General features: G+C 60.0%; 1 protein-coding gene across 5 annotated transcripts in view; it reads left to right on the top strand.

Moving 5' to 3' along the window:
• Window positions 1–19,639, top strand: part of Cacna1i (calcium voltage-gated channel subunit alpha1 I) — a 110,844-nt gene that overhangs the window by 78,058 nt on the left and 13,147 nt on the right. For all 5 annotated transcript variants that reach the window (XM_047549160.1, XM_047549157.1, XM_047549162.1 and 2 more), the window contains exons 10-27: window positions 188–606; window positions 6,019–6,170; window positions 6,742–6,927; window positions 7,173–7,290; window positions 7,428–7,583; window positions 8,025–8,118; window positions 8,736–8,938; window positions 9,510–9,977; window positions 10,289–10,389; window positions 11,015–11,138; window positions 11,418–11,486; window positions 12,095–12,279; window positions 12,889–13,015; window positions 13,288–13,413; window positions 15,726–15,815; window positions 17,311–17,503; window positions 18,005–18,156; window positions 19,193–19,302. In XM_047549160.1, the coding sequence (XP_047405116.1) occupies window positions 188–606; window positions 6,019–6,170; window positions 6,742–6,927; window positions 7,173–7,290; window positions 7,428–7,583; window positions 8,025–8,118; window positions 8,736–8,938; window positions 9,510–9,977; window positions 10,289–10,389; window positions 11,015–11,138; window positions 11,418–11,486; window positions 12,095–12,279; window positions 12,889–13,015; window positions 13,288–13,413; window positions 15,726–15,815; window positions 17,311–17,503; window positions 18,005–18,156; window positions 19,193–19,302 (3,073 nt within the window). The remainder of the gene's footprint in view (window positions 1–187; window positions 607–6,018; window positions 6,171–6,741; window positions 6,928–7,172; window positions 7,291–7,427; window positions 7,584–8,024; window positions 8,119–8,735; window positions 8,939–9,509; window positions 9,978–10,288; window positions 10,390–11,014; window positions 11,139–11,417; window positions 11,487–12,094; window positions 12,280–12,888; window positions 13,016–13,287; window positions 13,414–15,725; window positions 15,816–17,310; window positions 17,504–18,004; window positions 18,157–19,192; window positions 19,303–19,639) is intronic.

The raw sequence follows: 19,639 nt of genomic DNA on the forward strand, positions 1-19,639 counted from the left end.
CAGGCCCGTTGTGTACTGACGCAGAGACTCCGCGGCCTGCTGGTCTCTGCTTCACAGGGGTCCTGATGAAGCTCAGAGAGGGGAAGCCCATCACCTGCAGGAGCGGGTGGCTTGCTCCAGGCAAGGCCCGCGGCCCGGGGCAGGCGGGGCCTGGGGTGGGCACTGACACCACCTGCTTGCTTTGCAGAGCTGTGCCCGAGACACAGCCCCCTGGACCCAACGCCCCACACGCTGGTGCAGCCCATCTCTGCCATGCTGGCCTCCGACCCTGCCAGCTGCCCACACTGCCAGCACGAGGCAGGCCGGCAGCCCTCGGGCCCCGGCAGCACTGACTCGGGCCAGGAGGGCTCGGGCTGCGGGGGCTCCGGTGGCGGTGAGGCTGAAGCCGACCGGGACGGGCCCCGGAGCAGCGAGGACGGGGCCTCCTCAGGCCTGGGGAAAGAGGACGACGAGGAGCCGGTGGGGGCAGTCCGGCTGTGTGGGGACCTGTGGCGGGAGACTCGGGCCAAGCTGCGGGGCATTGTGGACAGCAAGTACTTCAACCGGGGCATCATGATGGCCATCCTGGTCAACACCGTCAGCATGGGCATCGAGCACCACGAACAGGCCAGTATGGGTGCTGGGCACGGGCAGGCGGGTGTGGAGGGCAGCAGGGCCCAGGCAGGCTGCCTTGTCCACCTGCTTGTGGCTGGAGCTGGCTTTACTTCATCCTTGTGGCCTCAGTGCCCAACCCGGGGTCACTCCCAGGGGAGGAGGAATGTGGTGTCTGCTGAGGGAGCAGATGAGTGAGGCTTCCAAGGACAGGACTGCGCTTCGTGGGTGGGGACGAGCTGCAGGCATGCTCCCGTCCACAGGCCACCTCTGGGGTGACGGCCCCAATGATAAGTCCTGGCTCCACTTGGGAAAATGTCAGTTGTTGACTTGCTGTCCAGCAGGCCTCGGGACAGTCCTTTACCCATACCCTGGTCTGGTGAGGGCACCCCCACTTGGCGGCTGACAATGCTGAGGCCCAGGAAGGGGAGTCACTGACTGAGGTCCCTCGGCCAGCCAGAGGCCCAGCTTGAGTCCGCCTCCTGGGGCAAGGCCGGTCCTCCCTTGGCCTCCCCACCGCCCTCCTGCTGCAGGCCCTGCACGCCCTGCTGCGCACCCGCCGCTCACCAGCTCTCCGAGCTCAGGCTCCATTCAATTTGCTCAAACGCGGCCCCTGGGGCTGCCACTGGCTCTACATTGGAGCTGCTGGTCTGCCAGTCACTCAGCTTAATTAAAAAGACTTGGGGGCGCTGCGGGGAGGCCCTCTGCGGGCGAAGCTGGAGAGACAGGTGCCTCGCCTCCAGTTTGGCCTTGCCTCCCTGGCCCAGGCCTGGCAGGGCACGGAGGCCCCAGTGGGGTCTGCGCTTCTGGGAAGGCCCCACAGGAGCAGCTGCGGGCTGGAGTGCTGGCCTGAGTGTCCGCACGCCACTCTGCCATTGCTGGCCAGCATCCCTGCCAGTGGCTTGCAGGGTTCAGCCCACGAGGCCAGTGTTTGCTTGCTCAGGAATTCGGCAGACGGTTGGAGCTTGAAACTGGCCACGGAGGAAGCATTTACACCATGGGAACTGGCAGATCAGACTCATCAGGGCTGCTTGTCGGAGGCGGGTTTGCTGGTGCCCACACCTTCCTAGGTGACACCACGGCCAGGGCAGGTCTCCCTCTGCCCCCTAACCTCAGCCTTGGGCTTGGCTGTGGTCCCTGACCAAGCCTTCTCAGGGTCTGTCCCCCTGGCTCCTTTTGCCACATCCCACCTAGCCAGGTCTCCCAGTCAGACCCCGGTGCTGCCTTATTCCTCAGGACACCAGGCACCAGGAGGTGGGGGAGGCTCTGCTCAGTTGTAGGGTCCACACCGAATTCCGCCCCCAGGAAGCAGGCACCCTAGCCGCATGCCCCTCCCTCAGAGAGAGGCCATGTACTGAGTGCCTGCTAAGTGCCAGCCTCTGAGTCAACCTGGTGTCCCTGAGTCCTTGCAGCTGCCCTCCAAGTGGGTGTCATCCCCTGCCCTCCCCCGCCCCCACACACACTCGGAAGGCAGTGCTCAGGAAGGCCAGGTCCCGTAGGCAGGGTTTGGGTTCCAACCCTGGTTCTGCTGTCGACTGGCAAGGTGGCCCTGGGTGAGTCATGGCACCCTGTAGCTGGAGTCCCCATCTTTGGTAAATGCATTAAGAAGCCCGGGGCGTAGAGGTGCTCTTCAGCAAGGCTGGGAGTTTCTGGTTGGAGCCTCGCACCCCAGCCCTGGGTGAGTGCACCATCCGCTGTCTGGAGCCTTAGAAAATTAATTAGCTAAAGAAAAAGTGAGGAGGCGGAAGCATTTTTAAAAGGCTCTTTTTAAAGCATCTCAGAGTGGCAGCCATTGTTCTGTTGAGCTCCATGCGGGGCCTGCCCTGGGCCCGCTGGTATCTCTGCTCCTCTTCCTCGGCTCCCAGACATTGCTTGGCGGGAAATAATCCGCCCCCAGGTTTATTCTGAGCAGTCCCCACTGAGGTGGCGCCTGCAGAGGGAGGTGGCCCAGGGCTGAGGAGGCAGGGAAGGGAGGCGAAGAGGAGACGGGGTGAGGGCTGCATCCCGTCCCCAGCCCGTCCCCAGGGAGCTGCTTGCCTGTCAGGTCTCCTGTCGTGGAGGCTGTTCCTTGTGGGGACTCGCCTGGAGGGGACGGGGGTCAGCATGTGCCTCAGGAACGGGGAGATGTGCGGCCCCTGGACAGCCATGGGAGGAAGGCGGACCCAGGCGTTTTGCGGCTGTGACTGCATGACTGGCAGCCGGGTTCCCTCCCTGTCACCTGCTGTCAGTGTCACAACTCTTCCTGGTGTGACCAGCAGTCCTGTGGGGCAGGAAGGGTGCCTCATCTCCACTGAGCAGATGAGAGGGACTGAGCCTCACCGGGTGACGTGGCTGGCTCCTGTAGCCTGGTGGGCAGTGGGCAGAGCTTGGCCCCAGGGGCTGAGGGCAGCAGTGGACAATCGCCTGGAGACGGGGCATGGATCAGGAAGATGCTGCTCCCAGGACAGTGTGTCTCAGCACCCCTCTCTTCTGGAACACCAGGGCCAAGCCCATGACTCTTCCCAAGCTGGGCAAGGCCACCCTGCAGCCTCACCTTGCCCTAGGGTCTGAAGATGGTCAAGGTGGAGAACAAGCAGCAGAGGATCGTGCTGAAAGGGAGGAGCAGGGAGCCTCCTGGGGTTGGGCTGACCCTGGCGAGGGCGCTGCACTCAAGGCTCTGGATCAGTGGTGGCTCAAGTCCTGCTTTGGCCTCCTTTCTCAGCTCCTGTCAAGCCACTGCCAACCCAGGTCTCGGTGACTCTGGGAAAAGGAGGGTAGGGTGGCTTAGTGACTGACATTCTGGCCCTGTGGGGGTCTGAGAGAGGTACCAGCATGGGCTACAGGCAGGAAAGGGACGTGGATGGGGGTGGTCCTGGAGATGGATTCTGAAAGATGACGGCGTCCATCAGTGAGACAGACAAGTACAGGGACCAGGAGCACAGGCATCCCCCAGTCCTTGAAAAGATGTGCACAAGGTACAGGGCAGACCGCCCAGGAGGCCAGGGTGATGCTCACCCTTAGAGCAATGGGGAGCCATGAAAGGTTCGCTAGCCTGGGAGTGGCATGGACGGGCTGGACTGGAGCCTCGTCAGACAAGTGGGCAGGTGAAGGCACCCGGGCTGTGGGGCGGGGGTGGGGCTGGAGGGAGGTGACGCCTCAAGCTCTGACTCCACCACTGCCTGGCCGTGACCCTGGCAGTCACTTCTCTCTGAGCCTTGGGTTTCCTGCCTGTAAAATGGAGCAACATAAGGCTGACTGAGGCCTAGACCAGAGGATGCAGGCAAAGCGCTCAGCACGCCTGGCCCTGAAAAGGGCTGCACAAAGCCCGGTGGTCCATCAGGGGGCGGGGCTGGGAGGGCGGGGCTGCGGGGCAGCTCAGAGACCCCTGCCCACATGTATATCTGTTCCTCCCCGACGGGCAGCCTGGGGCCACCAAGCCTGGCATCCAGCCGGGACATGCTGGCCCTGGTGTCCCCACACCTTTGGCTTAGCCTGCTCTTGTCCACTCCTTCCCCGGGTGGGGCCGAGCCACCTCCAGTGGTCTGTCTGCTGTCTGTGCATCTCTCTCCGTCTCTGCCTCCTTTCCCAAGCCAGCCCCTTGGCGCCTCCCTGCCTGGTTTCCCGTCACCTGTCTCTCTCCCACATAAGCGTGCTCCGGAGTGACGGAGTGACGGATGGTCCATTAGAAGAGGACTAACAGGTGCGGCTGCCTGGAGAAACAGCTGTTGCGGGGGAGGAGGGGGAGAGCCGGTGACCTTTCAGGGAGAGCCGTGGCTGGCACCGTCGGAAGCTCCTGCGCAGCGTGTGTGGCCGAGCGCGGGGTATCGCCGTCACAGACCGCCAGCGCCCGCGCTTTCCATCTCTGGGGTGGTTTGGGTGGGCTGGGAAATTGGCGGCTCAGACCAGCATCTGAGCCCTATCCACAGAGGCGCCTCTCGGGTCCCACTCACCTTTTGGGGCCGTTTTTGTGAGTCAGATGTAATTACAGATGAGACTGGGGCCTTCTCCTTTTGTCTGGGCTTGAGAGGAGCTGGCAGTTTTATTAGATTTTCCAGGCACTGGGTGGGAAGCTGGCAGGCTTTTTTTTTTTTTTTTTTTTTTTTTTTTTTTTTTTCTTCTCTTTTTAACCCACATGGAATCAAAGTCGGGCCTCTGAGGTTCCCTGGCTCAGTGGAGGGGCTGGGCTGAACTGGGTGGTGCTGATGGACGGGAGGTGACCTGCCTGGGTCCTCAGCTCCCCCGCCTCCCTGCCCTTGCTCTGGAGGGGCCCTCAGCCTGGACACCCTTCTTTTCTCCCTGTCTCTGGCTCTCTTCTCGGCTGTTAGGTCTCTGCTCCAGAAGTCCTCCTGGCTCCACTGATCCTTGTTCCCAAAACTGCACTCAGCTCCCTGGTTTCCAGGAGCTGGTTGGCTTGTGGCTTGTGGGGATTTGCACCTGAGTGCGCGCGTGTCTGCTGCTGTAGCACGAGCCCGGCACATGATGGGCTCTCGGATTGTGGAAAGCGTGCAGGAATGAAGGAACGGGTGCCTGGGGAGCCAGGGAGTTCAGTGGGGTGCTGTACCGCGACAGTAGCTTGAAGTGTGACGTGGATCAGTGCCTGGCCTTGCTGTGTCCCTGCTGGGCAGCTCTGAGCAAGTCAGTCCACCTTGCCCAACCTCAGTTTCCTCATTATAAAGCAGAAGGGTCAGTAGTCTGGGGAGTCAGTTCTTGGGCTGGGGGTGGTGAGCACAAGCCAGACTTTTCACTGGGTCCCAGAGGGGCCACGGAGGGGAGAGAGGGACCGGGGATTTGCACGAGTTTTATCAAAGAGCTTGGAATGAATGAGGTCATGCATTTGCCCCCAGTTTTTGGGGGGTGTACTGGGGATTGAACCCAGGGGTGCTTAACCACTGAGCCACATTCCTAGCCCCTTTTTAATGCTTTATTTAGAGACAGGGTCTCTGAGTTGCTTAGGGCCTCACTAAGTTGCTGAGGCTGGCTTTGAACTTGGTATCCTCCTGCCTTGGCCTCCTGAGCTGCTGGGATTACAGATGTGGCCACTGCACCTGGCTTAACCTCTAGTTTTATAGCAGGGAAAGGGAGGTTCAGAGGTGGGGAAGTGACTTGCCCCGGGCTGCACAGCCACTTAGCATCCAGCCAGGCCTGGAACCCCTCCCTCACCTCAAGTCATGGCTGACAGCGTGGCCTGGCTCAAGCACAGGGATTTCTCCGATGGTGCCATTTTCCAGTTATCACCTGCTGCTAACAAGCACAAGGCAAATGATCTGGGGCAGAAGAAGTCTGTGGCTGGAGGGGGTCGGGGGCTGGTGTCTGTTCCCTTGACCTCCTTGGGTCTTAGTGTCCTCCTCTGAGAGTGGGTGCGTGGGCCGAAAGCAACCAGGATGGTGGTTCTGCCTAGGCTGCGTCTGGCTTGCTGGTCACTCACCTCCCACACCAATGCCCTCACAGCCCGAGGAGCTGACCAACATCCTGGAGATCTGCAACGTGGTCTTCACCAGCATGTTCGCCCTGGAGATGATCCTGAAGCTCGCTGCCTTTGGACTCTTTGACTACCTGCGAAACCCCTACAACATCTTCGACAGCATCATCGTCATCATCAGGTACCCCTCCCACACCCACTCTGCAGCATGGCAGGGGATTAACGCACTGGCCCCGGCCGGTGCGCAGGATGATGGAGGAAACCATCACCCAGAAACGCAGTTAACCAAATATTTTTTTAAAAAATTTTTGATTTAGCAATATATGTGTTTCTGGATTTGTGCATTAAATAATAAGATGTAGTGTCGGGTCTGTGGCTATCATCATTCTAAAGGAGGGATGCACATAATAAACAAATTTTCCATCCACTGTCCTGTGACATAAAGGTATCTGTTATTCTGATTGCCCACAAAGTCACTGAGACTGCTAATTCTCTGTGATTTGCTGTGTACATTGGTAATCAGAGGAAGCATTAAATCTCAGGAGAGGACAGTGATGTTTATGGACTGCCTGGATTTTCGCCATGACTTCTTGGTGGGGGTCCCTGGAGCCGCAGCCAGCAAGTTGTTGGGTGGATGAATTAGTGAACGAGCGGAAGCTCTCTGTCTTTGTGCTCCTGTCCTCTCCTGCCTCCCGTGCCCTCCTCCCCTCTCGGCCTCCCACTGGCCCCGCACCCCCACCGGCTGGCCACAGCATCTGGGAGATCGTGGGGCAGGCAGACGGCGGGCTGTCGGTGCTGCGCACCTTCCGGCTGCTGCGGGTGCTGAAGCTGGTGCGTTTCATGCCTGCGCTGCGGCGCCAGCTCGTGGTGCTCATGAAGACCATGGACAACGTGGCCACCTTCTGCATGCTGCTCATGCTCTTCATCTTCATCTTCAGGTGAGCCCTGCCCCCACGGGACCACACCAACAGGGCCAGCCAGGGCTGTGGGCAGGAGCATGGGGAGCGTGTCCCTGTGTCTCTGGGCAGGTTCTTCCCGTGGAGCCTCAGTATTCTCCTCTGGAAAATGGGACCAACACGGCCACCCTCCCCCACCTCCCCATCTGACTGTGTTGCCTGAGACCAAAGCAGGCGGCAGGCGAGAGCAGAGTGGATGTGAAGCCCTCCCTCCCTCCCTCCCCCAGCATCCTCGGGATGCACATCTTTGGCTGCAAGTTCAGCCTCCGCACAGACACGGGAGACACGGTTCCCGACAGGAAGAACTTTGACTCCCTGCTCTGGGCCATTGTCACGGTGTTCCAGGTAGGTGTGTTTCAGGGGAGGGGACCCTGGGCAGCAGACCTGGGGGGGACGGGGCTGAGGTTGACAGCGCCCACCCATTCCCATAGATAGAGGTGGCCCAGAGGGACCTCAGGACTGACTCGCCTCTCCCTCCACAGATCCTCACCCAGGAGGACTGGAACGTCGTCCTCTACAATGGCATGGCCTCCACCTCCCCCTGGGCCTCCCTCTACTTTGTTGCTCTCATGACCTTCGGCAACTATGTGCTTTTCAACCTGCTGGTGGCCATCCTGGTGGAGGGTTTCCAGGCTGAGGTGACCACAGCCCTGGCAGAGGAAGCACCTCCAAGGGGCCTGCAAGACACTAGGCAGGGAGAGGGGGCCTGGGTGGGGGAGGGCTGTAACCTATCCCCAGAGGAGGGCCACCAGTGAGGTGGGCACGCCCGCCACAGCCCGCACGCGATGGAGATTGCCTCCAGGATTCCTGCTTCTCCCCAGTGGTGCAGGATTAGGTTTCTCCATCTCTGAGATTCTAGAGCCCCGAGGCCTGGAATTCTGGATCCTGCTCCCTCCGTTCTCCAAGGCTTTGGGAATACTTCCAGTCAGGTGGATGCGGGCCCCTCACTTCCCTTTTCTGAGCCTCAGTTTCCCCATCTGTAAAACAGGAGTGGAAATACCCATTGACAAATTCAAGAGGGAAGGAGGGTGGGAACGCAGGGAGTTGACCTGTGTTCTGACACGGGGCCCATCTCCCAGGGGGACGCCAACCGCTCCTACTCAGATGAGGACCAGAGCTCGTCCAACATGGAGGAGTTCGACAAGTTCCAGGAGGGCCTGGACAGCAGCGGAGGTAAACAGGCCTCCAACTCGTCACCTGGGGGCCAGGCGCTTTCACTGGAGACCCAGGTGGGCCCGGGGCACAGCATCCGCTTCCCCTGGACCCCAGGCTCAGAGATTGCTAATTCTCTGTGTTCGTTTTTTATGTTTATAACTGAAAGAAATGCTAAATCTCAAAAAGAGGACCGTGACCTTCACGGACCTCCAGGTCCCAGCCACAGGGCTACCCGCAGCCTACCTGCTTCCCTTCACTCAGCCTCTTGGGTAGAGCCATGGGGTCTTTGGATGTGGCCTGGGCTCTGGTTCTGGCACCCGTAGGCAGCATGGGCCAAGCCACTGTCAACCGAAGCCCAGTGTCTTCTGGGTAGCCCTGGCAGACCTTCTGCCTTGCTTTCTGCAGTGGGCCAGGGAGCCAGGTGCTCTCTCCCCTTGATCTGATCACCAAAGGCAAGGTTCTGCACAGAGCCGCACAGGCAGGGTGCAGGAGAGGTACAACCCAGAGGGCTTCCTGGTGGAGGAGGTCTCCCCAGGAAAGCGCCCCACTTCTGTTTCTTTGTCTGGTGACTACCTCTGCTCTTGTTCTGCTGTCCGCCATCTGTGCCTTCCTCTGTCTCCCTCTTGCTTCTCCAGATCCCAAGCTCTATCCAATTCCCCTGACCCCCAATGGGCACCTGGACCCCAGTCTTCCACTGGGTGGGCACCTGGGTCCTGCTGGGGCTGTGGGCCCTGCACCCCGCCTCTCGCTGCAGCCAGACCCCATGCTGGTGGCCTTGGATTCCCGCAAGAGCAGCGTCATGTCCCTGGGGAGGATGAGCTATGATCAGCGCTCCCTGGTGAGTCCTATGGGGTGGGGGCTCTGTCCAGAAGGGCCGCTCCACTGGGGTGTGTGTTGAGGGACCCCAGAGCTGGGCACTTCAGCCTCACTCAGGTGCACAGGTTTAGCCCAAACCAGGCAGGGACCACATCTGTCACACTGCTGGGTGTCCAGTGCCAGAGCAGGACCTGGCAACAGGAATGAATGGGGTGTGGTGCGCAGGACTTGGTTTCACCTTGGTAGCAATGTATAAGGTTGGAGCTGGAATCTGGCCTCGGCCACCTCTGAGCTGTGTGCCTTGAGCAAATTAGCACTCTTCCGAACCCCGGTTTCCTTGTAAAATGCGGAGATGGCCCTAACTTGCCATAGTTCCTCAGGGGAAGCAAGGTGGTAGGGAGGGCTGAGACCTCCAGGGGGACTTGTCCATGTGGGTGGAATGAGGCGCAGGGCAGGGAGAGGAGCCCTAACCCATTCCGCCACCCGCTAGCCAGGCGGGGACCCTCTTAGAGCCACAGCGGGGCTGGCCGGCGGCCTCACACCGCGGAGTGCGGAGTGCGCGAGGGCACTGACCCAGCCCCGCTTCCCCGCAGTCCAGCTCCCGGAGCTCCTACTACGGACCTTGGGGCCGCAGCGGGGCCTGGGCCAGCCGCCGCTCCAGCTGGAACAGTCTCAAGCACAAGCCGCCCTCGGCTGAGCACGAGTCTCTGCTCTCGGCGGAGCGCAGCGGCGCGCGGACCTGCGAGGGCGCCCGGGACGAGGGGCCGCCGCGCACTGCGCCGCTGCACGCCCCGCACGCCCACCACGCGCACCATGGACCCCACCTGGCGCACCGCCACCGCCACCACCGCCGGACGCTGTCCCTCGACACCAGGGACTCAGTGGACCTGGCCGAGTTGGTGCCCGCCCTGGGCGTCCACCCGAGGGCCGCCTGGAGGGCAGCGGGCCCGGCCCCCGGGCACGAAGACTGCAACGGCAGGATGCCCAGCATCGCCAAGGACGTCTTCACCAAGATGGACGACCGCCGGGATCGCGGAGAGGACGAGGAGGAGATGGACTACGTGAGTGGGGACCCCGCCGGGAACCGGGAATCCGACTGTGCAAGCAGGGGGTGGGGCTCGAGGGGCGGGCCCAGGGGGCGGTGGGGTCGGGGCGGGGCCAGAACGATGGGGCTTCCGCGTGTGGCCGGAGGGGCGGAGCCAGGACTGCCCACGCCCGAGCGGGGCGCGTCTGGGAGAAGCCCTCCCCGCCGCCTGGGATGGGGCGGGGATCCGAGATCCTCCAGTGCCCAGTTGGCCGGGTGACTGGGTGGGCAGAGAGAGGTCTTCCTGCGCGGCGCCGACCCTCCTGCACCTTGTCCTCCCCTCGCCAGACTCTGTGTTTCCGCGTCCGCAAGATGATCGACGTCTACAAGCCTGACTGGTGCGAGGTTCGCGAGGACTGGTCGGTCTACCTCTTCTCCCCCGAGAACAGGTGGGCGGGGCCGGGTCTGGGGCGGGGTTTAGAGCAGCGGGTACCGCGTGGGAGGGAAAGCCCTCTGCCAAGCTGAGCCAGGCCCTACCCCAATGGCGGGGACAGCAGGATAGGGGTTTTCCTGGGCATCTCCTGTAGCCGAGGCCAGTCCTGTGCTGGCACCAGACTCGGCAGATTCTCTAAAGGCTTGGGGTACCCACATCTGAAGGGAGTATCAGAAGGCTTCCTGGAGGAGGAAGCCTTTGTGCTGGGCCTTGGAGGCAGATAACTGTCCAGTAGGTGCAGGAAGGAGGGGGAAGGGGGGCAGGGTCGTGGAAGGGAGGAAGCTGGTCCGGCCTGAGGGACTACCTGGGGGCAGAAACAGAGGGTATCAGGTAATGTGATGTCCTTGTCACTGGAGGACTGCAATCTGGTATTTGGGCCAGTGTTCAGAAAGCCTTGAGTGCCAGGCAAGGTGGTGTCCTTCACTGTATGGGTGTATGATTGATGGCCACCCAGAGCAATGCAAGATTGGCACTTGTGATGTGTCCCGAGAACACTTCCTCTAGGCTCTCCTGTTCTGGTGTGTGTGTGTCTGGGTTCTCTGTCTTCTCCTGACACTCGTGGGTGCCCTGCCCCTGCCTAGGTTCCGCGTCCTGTGTCAGACCATCATTGCCCACAGGCTCTTCGACTATGTGGTCCTGGCCTTCATCTTCCTCAACTGCATCACCATCGCCCTGGAGCGGCCCCAGATCGAGGCTGGCAGCACTGTGAGTAGCCACAGCCCTTAGAGAAGCCAGACAGAGAGGGACGCAACACCAGGGACTGCCATGGGGCAGTGAGCCAGATCGAGGGGGAGCTCAGCACGCTAGACTGCCGGCACTGTGGAGGAGGCTGTGCCTGGGAGCTTGCCTCTGGGAGGGACGGGCCACCTTAAACTGAGAAGCGGTGACCTCTCCTGGGTCGGCTTCCTTGCGGATGAAGGGGCTGAGTAGGTGACTGGGAGGTTGGGCGAGCCCTGGGCCCACCGCATCTCCCGACTCTTTCAGGAACGCATCTTCCTCACGGTGTCCAACTACATCTTCACAGCCATCTTCGTGGGCGAGATGACACTGAAGGTTGCTCTGGGCCTCACCTGGACCACTCCCACCCCCAGCTCGGGGACCCTGGCCAGGCCCCTCCCCTCCCTCAGATTGTCACTGATCTGTTCATCAGCGACATTCCACAGACCCCGGAGACCCACCCCCGCTAGTGCCAGTCCCTGGGTTGGCCTGCTGGGACCCAGAGGGGGTCAGCGGCACGCCCCCTCCCCAGGAGTCACAATTTCGCCAGAAAGGCGAATGCAGGGAGAAACAGGGACAGCGTAACGAGGTAGCCGCTGGAGGCGTGGGGAGCAGGGGAAAGATTCCCTCTGGGACGTTTCCCAGAGCAGTGGCCTCGGATTGGGTTTGCCAGAAGTACTGGGCGGACCGTGTGGGGAGACGCCCTGGTCCTGACTCCGCCCTGTCCCCGCCTACTGCCCGCCTTCACAGGGTCTGCGGGGTACTGTCCCCCGCCCGCTCGCCACCCACCCCCGAACCCCGACCACCGCCACCTGCCGGGTCCAGCCCATCCGTCCCCGCGCCGGGTCTCCCGAAGACCCGCCTGACCTCGCCCTCCCCGCGCGCGGAGTCCGCCCCCTGCGGGCGGCGCCGCGGGCCTGACCCCGCCCCCGCCACGCCCCCAGGTGGTCTCGCTGGGCCTGTACTTTGGCGAGCAGGCGTACCTGCGCAGCAGCTGGAACGTGCTGGACGGCTTCCTGGTTTTCGTGTCCATCATCGACATCGTGGTGTCCTTGGCCTCGGCCGGGGGAGCCAAGATCCTGGGGGTCCTCCGGGTCCTGAGGCTCCTGCGCACCCTCCGCCCCCTGCGGTGAGGACCACCAACCCCGAGCGCAGGTTGTACGGGCAAATCACCCGGGTCTAAACGGGCCCCTCACTCTGCCCTTGTGACTTGTGGCGCATTTTGCCCTCCAATAACAGGTCTCTTCTTTTGTTTCTTGGTACTAGGGATGGAACCCAGGGGCATTTAAACATTGAGCCACATCCCCAGCCCCCCCTCACCCCGTAATTGACACACATATATACGTACATATATGTATTTCACATATATATTTTATGTAGACACAGGACCTTGCGTAGTTACTGAGGCTGACTTTGAACTCCCCATCCTCTTTCCTCAGTCTCCCCAATAGTCAGTTATCTATTTCTGTCTCTGGGTGTTGGTTTGACCTGGTTGTGGTACAGACCCGGAGGGGACTGGGCACAGTGAGGGGTGAGGGCAAGTGCCCTTCTCTATGCAGCTCTGGGGCCAGGACCTGGTTCGCCACCTATTCTTCTGAAGTCTGGGCTGTCTGGCTGCTTCCTCTTGGTTCCTTTCTGCTGTCCTTGTGCCTTAGGGGCTCAGCCCTGGGACTCAGGACTCATGGGGCTGCCTCCCCCAGCCATGGGCTCACAGTGCCCCTGCCCTCTTTGCCTGCAGTGTCATCAGCAGGGCCCCTGGCCTGAAGCTGGTGGTGGAGACGCTCATCTCCTCCCTCAAGCCTATCGGGAACATCGTCCTCATCTGCTGCGCCTTCTTTGTCATCTTTGGCATCCTGGGGGTGCAGGTGAGGGGGGCCAGGCCCAGCAGGGCTGGGAGGGCTCTGAAGCCAGATAAGGGACATCCCAGCCCAGCCAGGACAGAGCCCCCACACTCCTACCCAGGCCCGTCCCACCTGTGCTGGTTGACCTGGGGCTCTGATTGTTCCTGATCCTGGTGGAGGGCCATGGTCCTTGCCTGCAGGGCAGGCTGGGTAAATGCCACCTGAGGGCTGGGTCTCTGCTGATTTGCAATACCCCCTCTTCCTGGGAGCACTGACCTTGCCCTTCTTTCCCCCAGCTCTTCAAGGGCAAGTTCTACCACTGCCTGGGTGTGGACACCCGCAACATCACCAACCGCTCCGACTGCGTGGCTGCCAACTACCGCTGGGTCCATCACAAATACAACTTTGATAACCTGGGCCAGGTGAGTTGCCCGCCTACCCCTTATCAGTCCTGCCCACTGCGGGTGACATCTCTCTGATGCCGGAAGGCCCTGGGATCTCAGACCTGGCTCCAGCCCTGCCCTGCCAGGACTGACTGTAACTTCTTTCCAAACCTTGGTTTCCTAGTCTGCATAATGGGTAGAGGTAACTGTCCCTCTCAGGTGACCTGAGTGAGGCTGAGATTCTGAGTGCAGTGCCCACCCAGTGCCTGGTACTCAATAGGTTCTTCACTGCACGTTGGTCCTGGCCTCTGCCCCCACCCAGGGATCCTGACCTGAGTTTCAGAGTCATCCGCACCTGGTTGTGCTTTCCAGCTCTGCTGCTTAGTGTAGGTGTGACCTCTTTGAACCTTGGTTTCCTCATCTGTAAAATGGAAAGTTGTAGCCCCTCAGGCAGCTGTGGGAACCTGAGGGCGGCAGGCTCCTTGCCCAGGTTGGGTTCCTTTCCCATCACCCACCATCTCTGTTCCCCATCCAGGCAGGTAGGCCCCACCCAGTCCCCCCTTTGCCCTTGATCCCCTCTCCTGGGAGTCCGTTAGGTTTGACCCACAGGCAGTGGCCCAGGTGAGAGCCTTTAACTCTCTCCAGAGAGCCCCCTCCCACCCCTGCTTCCTCTGGAGGGCCCAGGCAGGAGCCTGGTCCAGCTAAGTTCAGGCAGAGGAGTGCCTTCCCTGGGGCTCCCAAGGAGGGAGCAAGATCTAGACTGCCCTCCCCCACCCCCTCTCTGGGTAGGGGATCCCTGGCTGGATCCCCTGAAGTTCTCATTCCCAGAACTGGGTGCCCCCATACCAGCTGGGGAGGAGCCAACAGGCCTGGAGAGGCAGCGGGGGCCAGGAGACCAGGTCAGGAACTGACTGCTGCTCCCAGCAGCTCCCCGTCTCCACCCTGCCATCTCTAAAAGCAGCGTCTTCAAGTGTTTAACAGCTCAGTGTTTGGCGAAACGGGGAAGCAGGCCAAAGGAAGCCAACAGGGCCTTCTGTGAGCTTGTTGCTGATCCCAGGGCCCCGCTGGCGCCGACTTCAGCCTCCTTTGGAGCATGCGGCCTTTCCCTTCCGGGTGTGCTTGACTCCAGCTGGCTCCCTGCAAACCTGAGCCCAGAGTCGTGGGGAGGAGCACACTGGCCAAGGCCTTGGACTCCTGGGGGGCACTTCCTGCTGTGGGCCCTCGTAGGTTCCTGATCCTCTGTCCTTCAGCATCCTCGTCTGTCAGTGGGCACAGTGATGGCGGGTCCTTGGAATATAGGGGTCTCGTGTGCTTCCCTAGCAGGGAGGGCTTCCCCCATCCCCTGCCCTGCTGCTGGGTTTGAACCCTTTCAGGGCACCCCCAGCGTCATTCCCCACCCGGGAGGGGAAGAAGAAGGGAACTGCCTTGGAGAGGTAGGAAGGGTGGACCAGGGCAGGGCAAGGGCCCCGACTCAGAGCCTGGCTCCCTGTCCCAGGGTGGCAGGAACACAGAGGAAGGTGTGACCTCTCTATTCCCCGGGGAGGGGGTTTCCCAGGTAGAATGTGACTTCAGGGCAGCCCTGGTTATGTGGGACCCTTTGTGAGCCCACTGACCACCCTGCGCTCTGCTCTGCAAGGAGAGCTCAGGAGCCCATGCTCAAGTTCAGTGCAGAAAACCTTCACTAAGCACCTGCTGTGTGCAAGGTTCTGTGCTGGGTGCTCTGGGACCAGCCTGTGACCTGGCTGAAGGGACACGAGGCTGCTGGCCTGAGATCCATGTGGGAGCCCTGGCTTTCTGTCTCCTGAGGACCATCCCCTTTTCAAAATTTCACAAACCACTGAGAGTAACTATTGCTTTTTACAGACCCAGAGACATCGAGAAACTTGCCCCGAGTCACACCCCCGGCAAAGGCTGGGCGGTAAGCCAGGGCTCCTGGATTTTCTCTCGTGAGATTCTGATTTAAGACGCTGAGGGCAAGCTGGGAGCACCCCTGGAGTTGTCAGGATGTTTCTCATTTAAAATCCCAGCCGATCCTCCCAGGGGCATTTACGAGTTCCTAGTGGTGGCGAGGGAACAGGGGCACAGTTTTCTTGTTTGAGATCATGTAGCTGGTTTATTCCAGGACAGCAACTGGAACTCAGGATCCTGGGTCCAGGGCTCTTCCTCCTGCAACAGCAGATTCAGGGCACATGGGGAGCACACAGTAGGTCCTCGGGAAAGCTTTGTGGACTGAGAGTTCAGCTCCGCCACACAGGGAAGGTCCCTGTCCTTCCGCCTCCCAAGGTAGAACAATGGAGAGCTGGAGGTGCAGGCGTGGCCCTCACCCGTACCCTCCTTCCCCTGTCTTCCAGGCGCTGATGTCCCTCTTTGTCCTGGCCTCCAAGGACGGCTGGGTGAACATCATGTACAACGGGCTGGATGCTGTGGCTGTGGACCAGCAGGTGGGCATGCTGGGGCCAGGTCGACTTGAACAGCAGAAAGGGTCAGCCACAGCTCACCCCTCACGCCCTGGCCTGAGTCTTCACCACCAGAGTTAGTGTAAATCACGGTTCCATTCACTTCTGGAAATCCCCCTGCTCTGCACAGAGGACTCCCAGCTGGCTCCTGCCTCGAGGGGCACAGACTCTGGTGGTGGAGGCCAAGTGCAGAAGGAGGGAGGGTTGAGCCAGCTGGCAGAGGGACAGCAGGTGCAGGCCTGAGGTGAGAGTCATGGGGGGCAGGCGGCAAGCAGGCCCGAGAACGCCACAAGGCGCATGGCAGGGCCAGGAGTTTGTTCTGCGGGCAGAGGGAGCCATGGAGAGCAGCATGCCCTGCTGTTGAGGATGCTTGGGGGCCTCCCCTGGGCTGCCGGGTGAGGATGGAGCTGGGGAGGGGGACGGATGAAAGGGTTGGGGAGAAGACGGCCTAAGAGAAAGCCCAGACCTTGGCTCCCAAGGCCCCTCTGGGAGCAGGTGTTCCCTCTGGGTCTAGGCAGGGACTTCAGGCAAGATGTGCTGACCTGGGTTGGCTGTGTCCAGACCTGGGGAGACTGAGGAGCTGGTTGGGAGAAGGAGCAGGGTGACTGTCTGGGTCAGGACAGGGCCCACTCTGGACGAGTCAGGCTTCAGGGATTCCCAGACCTATAAGTGACCCCTGGCTGTTGTCCTTATGGGATCCACCTGGTTAGACTCCAGAGGTAGAGGTGGTTTTGGGGGTGTGGGGAATGAGAACACTTGGAGGCCTCTTCCTGCACCCACTGTGTGCTCTGTCTCCCACTTCAGCAGTGCATGTGCACATGCAGACTCTGCCAGGCTGTGCCTGCCCCTCTGCTGGCCGCCTTGTTTCTGGTTGGATGAATAAGTGTATGGACAGATGTGTTTATGTGTGCATGTATGTGTAAGTGGGGGGGTGGTGGGTGGATGGACAGGTGGGTGGATGGTTGGACAAGTGGATGATTGGATGAGTGAAGGGGTGGGTGGGTGGATGAACAAGTGGATGGATGAATAGATGGATGGATGGATGAATGGATGGATGGATAAGTGGAAGGACAGATGGGTGAGCAGATGGATGGATGGATGGATGGATGGATGAATGAATGAATAGGTAGATGGATGTATATAGATGGATAAGTAAAGGAGTGGGTGGATGGATAGATGGGTGGATAAGTGGAGGGGTGGGTGGATAAGTAGGTGGTGGATGCTTCTGTAGGTGAATGAATGGGTAGGTGAATGAGAAAGGAGCCTGGCAGGTGTGTGCAGGAGCCAGTAGTCAGAGCAGGGAAGGCAAGTGGCTCTCTTTGCTGAGCACCTCCCTGTGCCAGGGGTGTGCGCTCTCCTACACCTTGGAGACAGGCTCCTTCAGTACCCGCTTTGACCCAAGGCCTGGCCAGGCTGGGTGCCCGCCGTGGCCCTGTGGTGCCCGCTCAGCGCCTGAGCACCTGGCTCTGGCTCCCCGCAGCCTGTGACCAACCACAACCCCTGGATGCTGCTGTACTTCATCTCCTTCCTGCTCATCGTCAGCTTCTTCGTGCTCAACATGTTCGTGGGTGTGGTGGTGGAGAACTTCCACAAGTGCCGGCAGCACCAGGAGGCCGAGGAGGCCCGGCGGCGCGAGGAGAAGCGGCTGCGGCGCCTGGAGAAGAAGCGCCGCAGTGAGTGGGGGCGGCGTTACCCCACCCGGGCCCTCTGACCCCAGCCCATGCTCTGCCTCACCCCAGCCTCCTGAGCCTTTGGAGCTGGAAGGGAACAAAGGATGTGATCCCCGTGCTGGGACCCGGCCCTTTGTCCCAGTGTCTGCCTGACCTGGTGACGCCGCCTGGCGTTGGATGGGTGGTCCCACCACCAACGTGAACGGGGCTCTAGGTGGTTCCGTCAGGCAGAAGGCAAAAGCAAAAACTCTGCATGCCTGGCCTGGGCCATGGGATCCCCGTCCACCCCGGCCCCGCCGCAGACCCAGAGGCACGTGTTTGGGGTGCCTGATGAGAATCTGTGTCCTGCCCCCTTGGCTTCCTCCACCGCCTCTCACTGTCCCCCCATGGCACCCTGGCTGGGGAGGGGCCCTACTCTGCTCTAGGGCCTGGGGTGACCAGCGGGTTTCCCACCAGCCAGCCCCTCACCCACCTTGGTCCCAACCCTGTTGTCTCCTGCTGCAGAGGCCCAGAGGCTGCCCTACTATGCCACCTACTGTCACACGCGGCTGCTCATTCACTCCATGTGCACCAGCCACCACCTGGACATCTTCATCACCTTTGTCATCTGCCTCAATGTGGTCACCATGTCCCTGGAGCACTACAACCAGCCCACGGTGAGCCCTAGGGTTGCTCCCAGCTCCAGGTCACATAGTGAGAATGGGCCTTAGCAGGACCCCACCCTAGGGACAGGATGGGCAGAGTCGGCTGATAGCAGGGTCTGAGTTGCCCCTCCATGCCAGGCCCTGTGCTGGGCATGCAAGGGAGGAGGCTCAGGACAGCCTCACCCTGAGCAAGCACACAGCCTGGTAGGGCAGAAGCATGCAAGGGAAAGGTCAGAGGGAAAGGTCTCTTGGGCCCAGTTGGTGGGGGAGGTAACTATGGGACAGTGTGACCAGTCCCCAGAATTGCAGATGGGGTGCATGAGGAGAATGAGAAGGGCAAGCACATTCTAAAAATCTCAACTTAATGGAGTTGGGAGGAAAAAAGGGGAAGCAGAGTCTCCAGGAGAGGAATTCATGTCTGATTCCAAATGATAGGACTATTATGAATGAAGGAAAAGGGAAGGGAGACACTGGTAGAACAGAACAGTAACTATAGAACTTCCAAATTGACGTGAAGAAATGGAATAATGGCAGCTCACATTTACCAAGTATTTATTCTGTGCCCAGCTCATTTAATTTCCACAGCAATTTTCCAAGACAGGTACTATTATTTTCCACAGTTTTCAGGTTAAGAAACTAAGTGTCATAGGGGCCAAGAAATCACCTAAGGTCACATAGTGAATAGGGAGTAAATGCTAAGCCAGGATTCAAATCTATGCAGTCTGGTTTGGAAGCCCTTAACTGCTAACCCATACTGCCTCCAAAGAGGACTGCTGCACCAGACCAGCAGAAGTAAGGAGAAGGGAACAACAATGAAAAATGAATAATATACATTAAAGAAGATGGAAGGAATAAAAGAAATACATGTATTCATACACATACATATGTATATAGTGTGTGTGTATATGTGTGTGTGTGTGTGTGTGTGTATTTGTACTAAATGTGAATGGACTAAATTCTCCCCTAAAAGGCAGAGACTTTCTGACTGGCAGAAGGTTGTGGGGGCAGGTCATGGGCCCTGGATCATGCTTCTCTTTGCCCCTGGTAGTCCCTGGAGACAGCTCTCAAGTACTGCAACTACATGTTCACCACTGTCTTTGTGCTGGAGGCTGTGCTGAAGCTGGTGGCATTTGGTCTGAGGCGCTTCTTCAAGGACCGGTAAATGGCTGGGTTGGGCTAGGGCAACCAGGTGGGGAAGCAGTCCTGGCCTCTGGAGAGATCTGGAGAAGCCAGAGAAGGGGAACCATTAAGCACCTAGACCTTGGTGGCCAAGGGCTCCCAGCTACTGCCTATACCCCTGAATAGGAAGTGGTTAGGTCTCACCTTGAGGTTGCAGGGCATTCCACCAGGCCCTACTCAGCGCCCAAGTCCACATGCTAACCTTCCTCTTTTGAGGGAACAAGTGGGGCTCAGAGAGATGATCAACATGTCCAAGGGAGAAGGTGGCTCAAGATTGAGATTTAGAAGTGAGAGCTCATGCCTCTTTCCCCGAAGG

This window comes from Sciurus carolinensis, chromosome 4 (genome assembly GCF_902686445.1).
Source record: "Sciurus carolinensis chromosome 4, mSciCar1.2, whole genome shotgun sequence".
Taxonomy (NCBI): Eukaryota; Metazoa; Chordata; class Mammalia; order Rodentia; family Sciuridae; genus Sciurus; species Sciurus carolinensis.